At 37.1% G+C, this 8,551-nt stretch overlaps 1 protein-coding gene across 2 annotated transcripts; it reads left to right on the top strand.

Annotated features, from left to right (window-relative positions):
• The first annotated feature begins 373 nt into the window (after positions 1-373).
• Positions 374-6,194, top strand: LOC121792383. 2 transcript variants are annotated; one of them, XM_042190300.1, is made up of 11 exons: positions 374-391; positions 467-924; positions 1,266-1,685; positions 2,061-2,171; positions 2,266-2,356; positions 3,610-3,678; positions 3,969-4,046; positions 4,600-4,686; positions 5,103-5,153; positions 5,542-5,733; positions 5,816-6,194. In XM_042190300.1, the coding sequence occupies exons 2-11, from the start codon at positions 851-853 to the stop codon at positions 5,948-5,950; spliced, it is 1,308 nt and encodes a 435-aa protein (XP_042046234.1). In that variant the 5' UTR covers positions 374-391; positions 467-850; the 3' UTR covers positions 5,951-6,194. The 2 variants fall into 2 exon arrangements, with proteins under 2 accessions (XP_042046234.1, XP_042046235.1); XM_042190301.1 differs by lacking the exons at positions 374-391; positions 4,600-4,686 and having other exon boundaries at positions 409-924.
• The last annotated feature ends 2,357 nt before the right edge of the window (positions 6,195-8,551 follow it).

The raw sequence follows: 8,551 nt of genomic DNA, 5'->3' as shown, positions 1-8,551 counted from the left end.
GGATGCAATAATTCAAAACGTAATGTTTATGACCAAAATCATAAAATGACCACATGTTTAGGACCAATTTTGGCATTTACTCGATGAACAATAATATCAATAGACTCATAGCAATAAAATACAACGAAATCTATCCAAAAAAGTATCATTTTTAAAATACTAAAAATTAATAATATAATAATATTATTTCTTAACGGGTAACACGAACACGACACAAAATTTTCGTGTTATTAAAGGGTCGACCCGATAAGGATACGAACCAAATAAACTCTGACCCAAACCCATTAATTTTGTGCGGATTTGTGTCGGGTTATGGTGCCGTGCCAAAAATTGCCAGTCCTAGGCCGTCCGGTTCGCCGGATCCAACTGCTGCTGGAATTACCGGCACCAGGTGATCGCGATCGAAATTCTGTTAATTTTTGTAGAATATCGCTACATCAAAATCGTAATCTAACGTCATTTACAGTACCAATCGGCTTTCTTCTTCACCCAATCATCTAGGGCTTCCTCGACAGATTTCGCCTCGTCGTACCCGAATTCGTCTCGACAGGAAACAGCTCGTCTTAGTTCATCTTCTTCATCGGGTCAATCGTGTAGACATTAGCGGCGTCCGTGCCTAGATCCACGACGCTGATGCTCGGGTCCTCGGACGGAGCGGCGTCGTCTTGGAGCTTGCTCTTGTTCTTCTTCTTTTTCTTCTTGTGTCTTGTCTTTGGTTTTTTGCGGACGGCGAGCTTGCTGCTCTTGAACGCCAGCCTTCCGCCCCTCACCGGCTCACCCTCTGTACGCCCCTCAATTCTGGCGCTCAAACTTCATTCCCTCTGCAGAATTGGGTCCATATGCCTCAACAATGAATGTCGCTGCAGTGGATCCATCTAATCTTCTTATCCAGCTGGAGGGTATTTTGGAATCTGACACTCTCATGTAAGCTATTGCTGATGATAGTCATTTTTATTGCGTTCTCTTCTAATTGAACTAGCTAAAATAATGATAGTTTGATCCAGGAATCCTGTAAGTTTGCCTCTGTGGGGGAAAATTCCCCTATTTTGTGGTTGCACCACTAGCTAGTTGTCTACTTGATGGTTTTCGGATATGAATTTAATGATGTAGATGTAATATTCTCTGTGTTCCATTATTTCTTCTCTTATTCGGAGATTTATATTAACTGTTTCAATTTTCCTTGCAATGACAGGAATTATTAAATATAGATTCCACTTACCTGTAATGCGATTAATAGTTCTCTCCATCTCTTTCTATTGTGGCAGTGATGAAGTTGGGTTCATTCATCCAACACAGTTTACTTTTTTAAGTGAGGATGTCCCTAGTTCTACTTCTACCTCCTTGTCGTCTGTGGCTGATGGGTCTCTCCTAGAAGATGATACCATTAAATCAGAACCAGCACTCTGTAATAGTTCTGATACTTTCTTTTTGCATCATGAACATAAGCTGGGTATCTCTACCCTTGTTCTTGTTCAACTATATAGAGCGGCTAAAGACGCATTCATGGATTCTCATAGACAATGCAGGATGTTGAGCAGTTCTCAATGTAAGAAGGATGAAAAACTAGATGAAATTGCATCAGTGTGTTCAACTTCTTTCTTAAATATTGCTGAAATTGAAGTTATGAGACATAGCAAGGCACTTCTTCTACTAAGCTCTGATTTTGGCACAGCATGGAATTCCAGGTACATTCATACCCCACTTTTTTGCATACGCTTATATGTCCATTTGGTTGCATTGCTCCCAACATATGTCAGACTTCTACCAAGTAGTTTAAGCCCTGAAATGTAATATCCAGAAGTGGTACACGAGTTTAAGGGCTGTTTTCCTTTTTATGTCTGGCTGTCTGCATGCTTCATAAATTTGCTCAGTGAGAGACTGATAGTATTAAATAAATATTATGAGCTCATTTCGAAAATACTTCTTCCTTCGTACTCCTTGGAGTTCCAGTGCTTAACATAAGATTTGAAGTTTGATGTTAACTTCATTTGTAGAATCCTGCTCAGCAACTACCACTTGATAATGATATTAAAACTTTCTCTTATATTTTCCACTCCTAGGAAGTTAATTGTGTCAAAGAAGCAGCTCTTTCCGATGTTCATGGATGAACTGCTTTTATCAGCTCTGGTTCTATCCTATTCGCCAAAAAGTGAACGCGCTTGGAGCCACAGGTACTGACCCTTGTGACTTGGGTGACAAGTTTATTATATCATGGTATTTACATAATTTTCTGAACTTGCTTCAATATTGTGTTCTCACTGGTAGGAGATGGGTGATCAAGATGATAGCTGGGAAGTCTGCAAATCTACCAGAGATTGTCGAAAGAGAATCCGAGTTAGTGAAAAAAATAGTAGAGGTTTAATTCTGTTCCAGAACTTTGAAGCCATACATATACAACTTTTGGGTCATTATCAAAATTTTGTTGATGCATTTGCTAAATAAAGGCAACTTTGTAATGGTTGCTGTCATTCACTTTAGTATTCTTTCAGCTTGTGTTTTTAAAAGTGTGATGCGAAAATTTTGTGTATGTAATAAAGATTTTCCTTTTCAAACTGTAGGGTAAGAGTTATAGTTCTTGCCGGTTCTAGTTTGAATTAGCCCATGCAGTTAATTGGATAGCTTTAGGTATTGGTCCGCTTAATCTTCTGATTAGAATATAGAAGACAGTTCAGAGATGTTTATTGTGAAAGCAGTCATTATGGGGCAGGTAAAATTGGGGAAACTCTGAGTGTTTGAGTCCACCAAATTTAGCGTGCTACTGATTACACACTTAAGCTAGTATTCCTAGGTCAGAGCATGTTTAAAACCAGTTTACCCTTTCGATAGGTCAAACTTTGACCTGCTTCAAGTGAGCATCTTTTCTGAAACTTACAGGGAACTTACATAATTTGGCCTTCTCAAAGTACCTTTCTCTTAAAACACTATTAAGATCACTGTTATTTTATCTGATGTAGGAATACCTATTTGGAAACCTAATATTGGAAGTACCGTTCCCCCTAAGTACAAAGATTCCTGATTGAACAGACAATCCTGGATTTTATTCAAGTGCTTGTTGCACAATTCACGATATAGCTCTACAACTAACAGCCACTTCCATTGTCAAATTTACTGGAATTTCTGTGTTTGCTGTTGAGACAATTTTTGCCTTGTGGGTTGATAGTTCTTGTTCTCTCAGTTTCTTATGTCATACTCATAAAGCGTTTCTATCGGTAGCTTGGTGCCATGCAAATTCTTTTCAGCAAAACACAATATACTATCCTTGAAAAAGTCATCATGTGGAGTCGTAAAGAATTTGCTTCCTTCTCTGTTTTTCTCACTTCTATTTGTAACTGCTCAAAATATGTCAATGTGACCACTAACTGCACTTTCTGCTATTTTTAAAACATAAACATAACTTGATTTTTCTTATTTGCGGAAGTGTTGGATCTTCGTAATCTCTACCTGTGCTTTCCTTCGTATAAACCAATTATTCTTCCACAGATTGAGAATCATCTGGCAATCCCGCAACTTGAGCACATTATTATAAAATTTGAATGATACTATCTTATAATCCTGGCATAATGAGCATGCATGGATGGAACTATATTTATATTTTTTATTCTGTCACAGAACTCTAAGATGAACTACCGTGCTTGGAATCACCGCTGCTGGTTGGTTTCCTACATGTCGGATTCACAGGTCAGTTTGAAGTTAAGGCCCCTATCTCTTTGCCCTAACCCCCGTCATGTTAGACCAATATTTACACAACTGTGGAAGAATAGCATTGATGTGCACCATTTTGGCCAGTAATAACATTATTTCTAATTTTCTATTACCATCTTCATTTATGGAGAATAATTAATATATTCATTTCCCTGTTTTGCATTACCCAATTTAGGTCTAGCACCGTTTTCTGTTTTTTTAAAAAAAAATAGTATTCTGTAAGTATGTATTTGGTTCTTCTTAATACTTCTTTGTGCTCTGTTCAGGTACTACTTGAGCTGCACAGTTCCAGAGATTGGGCTGCGCTTCATGTTGCTGATAACTCTTGTTTCCACTTCCGAGCTGTAAGTTTGATAATCTATGTCAAGTGTGTCCAGCATAATTTGTTTCATGCTTTATGTTTTGATGTTTCTCCAAAATAACATTGGATTTGAGGTCTTGTTTACCACTGAACCTAACTTGTTTTATGATAAAGTATTTCCATACGTGATGTTATGATAGCGACAAGCAGCCTGCACTTTATCATAATGATGGCATGCTAGTATATAAAGTGACGACATTGTGAATAAAGAGAAGTGACTTCTGTTGCCTTGACTATATTTACGAAGTTGCCTATGTCTTAGATTGTTTTGATGGATATTGCCAATTCATGCATATATTTTCCAAGCCTATTCGTGTCATAGTTTCCCACTTTGTATACCTGGTACAGGTGGTAGATCCATCAAACAAAGAGTTTGTGTATTTGCATCTAGTTGATTGAGATTTCAACCATCCCTTCTGGTTTCTCCTGCTCTTGGACTTCCCATAGAATAAGCGTAATATTAGAAATTTGCATGTTATAATATCTTTCCAAAGTACAACTTCACACAAAAACTAATATCTCTTCTATAATATCAGCGGTTACTGGTCCAGATGATAGAGAATTCACGGCATTTCAAGGATTTCAATGGTTTGTTACATGAAGAACTTCAAAAAATATGGAAGGTCTGGTCTTGCATTTGTTTTGATCATTTGCAATGTTAAAGAAATTCCAAGGAAGTGGTTTCTTTGTCATGGGATAAGGCATACTGTCCAAAATTATCATCCTAACTATAGTTGAGAGGTTGCTTGCATCTTGTGCATTCGTCACGCTCACGTGTTTGATACATAACATGATAAATCAGTTTATTTGCAGAAAATAATGCATGAAACATAACAGTGATGGAACATAAGTTCTGTAGTTACTTTTTGAATCTATCAAGGGTTTAGAAATGCTTAGAAATGTCAACTGAAAGATTTGAGGGGTCTTTGATATATGGTCAGGTGTGAACTTGTGACTATCCACCTGATTATCTGCCTGTTTATACGGTGATCCTCGTATCTCAGTTTTCTCTAATATTTGGCAAATGGATGCATATCAGGAGGAGCTGGACTGGGATGCAATGTTGATAAGGCTGTATGTGGGAAGAGAGGTATGCAGCCACTACAGTATTTTTTAAATAAAGAACATCAAGAATATAAGAAAATAAACTTCTGAGTAAATATGGCTTACTCTAGACGTGTAGGAGGATATTTGTATAATTAAATAGAAAAAGTATGAATAGCATGATCATGATTATAGGAATTGAATGGCATGTCCTGTGATTTCCTTTACCTGAACTTTAGTGGCCTCTTTCTTGCTTCTTCCAACAAACAAGTTATTACTTACGAAATATTATACAAAAACTCAGGCGGTCTCATCTTATCTTGATGTTGAAACTAATTAGCACTAGTAATAAAAATCAACTCACATTTCCATCTTGATTTTCATACCATATGGTTATTGATTCTTTTCTTTTCTGGGGTAATGATTTCTTCAAGTCTTTATGGCTTCATCGTCGCTTCCTGTCACTGATATGGATGAAACATTTAGCTGTTGATGGCCAGACTAACATGTTCATCAAAGATGAATTAAAGCTATTCCAATCCTGCACAATTATCCCTGATAATGAATATGGGGAATATCAAGCACAAGCTACATTTTCAGCTACTTACATTACTTGGCTTGCTAAGGTAGACTAATTTTTGTAATTTTCTTGATACGACTCTTTCTCGCCTCATTATGCTTACACTTCTACTATTGCTGTTTGTTTAGCAAATGCCCGAGTCTTTTGGTGTGGTGCTTAAAGAAAGTTCACAGTTTGAGGCGCTCAAGCTATTACTCGACCAAGCTGAAAAGAGGTTCCTTTGGGATTCTCTGAATGCAAGCACTCAAGAATTGGAAAACTAGTACTTCTAAAGTTCTTGGTGTTCCCCATTTCTTATGAGGTGGCGAGTCGAACTTCGTCATGCCACTGGAATTATAGATACAGATAGGAACATGATCTTGAAAAGGTTTAACGGTTCTATGTTTATTTGTTGTTTATCATATGTTGATATATTTTCACTAACCATTTCAAGGATTACTGGTAAGTTTGGTATTCTGAATCTCTGATCATGTTTTTCTTTCCCTGTAAATATAATTTTGTGATCAACTGAGTTTTTTGCGGATTTAATTTTTTTTTCTTATGAAATACAAGATTTCATTTTTTGTTGTTAAGTTGACTGATTCAATCTACACTAAATGACTAGTTAGATAATATTCCATCCTCTTTTAGGTGGTGTTCGGTTTTCTAGATAAAATAATACCAAGATGTAATCTAGGATTGAATTGTGAGATTATTTTAGTCATAGGGGGTTAGCTATAACTAATTATCTCATGAACCAAATACGCTACATATTTAATTTCGGCGAATACTCCCTTTGGAAATTGAATTTGTTCCTTTTCAATAGATAGATTGAAAATACTCCTACAAACAAACATATAAACATCAAAGCATAAACACGAAGTGTCTAGTTAGATTACTACTACTACCTTATATACGTTTGACTGGAGTCTTAAAAGTAGTGGGTGGATATGATTTTTAAGAGCATCTATAATGGGGAAGATGCGACCAACTGACCCGGGCTATCCCCGCTTACGAAGTGCACATTTGCGCTTGGTCAGTTGGCCTACGGCACCAAGGTGGACATATTTGACGAGTATTTTCACGTCAAGGCTACAACTGGGGGGGAGTGTCTGGCGAACATTTGTCAGGTCGTGGTGGAGGCCTTCAACACCACCTATTTGCGCAAGCCGAATGCCATTGATGTACAGAGCATTTGTCCTAGCGGCAAGGAGCTTAGACATTAATGTATGAGGTGCCGAGTTCGAGCCTTCTTGACATCATTTGTAATTTCCTCCTTTCTATAGGAGTTTATTTGTAATTTCCTCATTCATATAGGAGTTTATAAAAATTTTAAAAAAAAACAAAAAAAACGAATGTCATCGATTGCCAGTTCCTGCTGGACATGCACGAGAGATTGCATGACTTTCCTAGAATATAATGGTACCCACTTGACAATGATCCTTGAAGCCATCGTTGACTACCGACTTTGCATCTGACATGCACACTTCGGCAAGGCCGGGTCAAACAATGACATCACCGTGCTGAACACGTCGACTCTCTTCACTGCAATGCAAGGACAACGGTCCGGTTGTCGAGTTCACTGCCAATGGACGTTGACATCATATATGTTACTACTTCGCCGATGGCATATACCTGAGATGACCAGTTTTTCTAAAGACGATCTCATGCCAAACGGATCCGAAGGGGGCTTTATTTGGAAAGAGGCAAGAGGCTGCATGGAATGATGTGGAGCGAGGATTCGATGTACTTCAAGCACGTTGGGAAGTAGTGAAAAGGCCCAGCTTGTGTTCCTGTTCAGACATCATATCGCCAATGTCATGTATGTGTACATTATCTTGCATAACATGATTATCAATGATGAAGGTCCACGAGTTGCCGATTCGTCCAATGACGAAGCCTAAACTAGCGCATGTCGTGCAACCCCGCCGGTCAGTCGAGGTTTACCATATGAAGTCAACGAGAGACTACGGGAAAGAGGAGAACATGCACAAGCAACAAGCCATCGTGCACTCATGTCCGACATGGTTGAAGAAGTTTGGGCATGTAGAAGTCGTTGAAATTATACCTTTTTAATTATTTTCATTGTAATTTGTTTAATTAAGTAATGTATGTTTGTATTATTTTGTTATTTACTCCCTTTGTCCTACAAAAATATTCACTATTTCTTTTTTAGTCCGCCCCACAAGAATATACACTTTCTAATTTTGAAAAGTCTTTTATCTCTAATGAAGTGGGACCAATTCTCCACTAATAATACTTTAATTATTTTTCTCTCTATCTCTCTCTTACTTTATCAATTTTACATTAAAACTCGTGCTGAATCCAAAGTGCATATTCTTTAGGAATGAGGGAGTTTTATATGTAAAAACAAAAAAAAAGTAAAATTAAAAATTAAATAAAAAATGGATGTTAAAAAAGATAGTTCAGCCACTAGTCCGCACCATTCCAAAGACTAGTTCGGACTAAGAAATGCTAATGTGACGGATTATCGTCCGGACCATTATAGATGCTCTTAGGAGCAATTACTATATCCAAACATAAAGGAATAAATAAGACTTAAAAATAGGAACGTCAGAAAATAATAAAATGAGATATTATCTCGCGGACATGGAGAGTAATTATTTGTAGCATTACTGAAAAGTGAAGCTGAGCATTATATATGTGTGTGTCTATTTTCTTAATAATTCGAACACATGGGGTACAATTTAACTCAACAATTTTTTTCAATAAGTCCTTCATAAATAAAGAGGTCGACTCCCTGGAATCGTTTAACCCAGCCTTGTCATTTTGTAGTAGTAATGATTTTTAACATTAAAGCAATAATATAACAAATCTTAATGCAATTTATTTTTAATCACAAAATTTAATTTTTATTTCAGATA

Source organism: Salvia splendens, chromosome 2 (genome assembly GCF_004379255.2).
Source record: "Salvia splendens isolate huo1 chromosome 2, SspV2, whole genome shotgun sequence".
NCBI classification, from domain to species: Eukaryota; Viridiplantae; Streptophyta; class Magnoliopsida; order Lamiales; family Lamiaceae; genus Salvia; species Salvia splendens.
The sequence above is the reverse complement of the archived record's forward strand: the minus strand, read 5'-3'. Positions and strand labels throughout refer to the sequence as shown.

Bases quoted from the DNA above. Each gene is read 5' to 3' on its own strand.
- LOC121792383 (XM_042190300.1), top strand. From the start codon at position 851: ATGAATGTCGCTGCAGTGGATCCATCTAATCTTCTTATCCAGCTGGAG. The intron at 4,047-4,599 runs GTAAGTTTGATA...CTATAATATCAG, and splicing joins CTTGTTTCCACTTCCGAGCT to CGGTTACTGGTCCAGATGAT. The intron at 5,154-5,541 runs GTATGCAGCCAC...GATTTCTTCAAG, and splicing joins GGCTGTATGTGGGAAGAGAG to TCTTTATGGCTTCATCGTCG.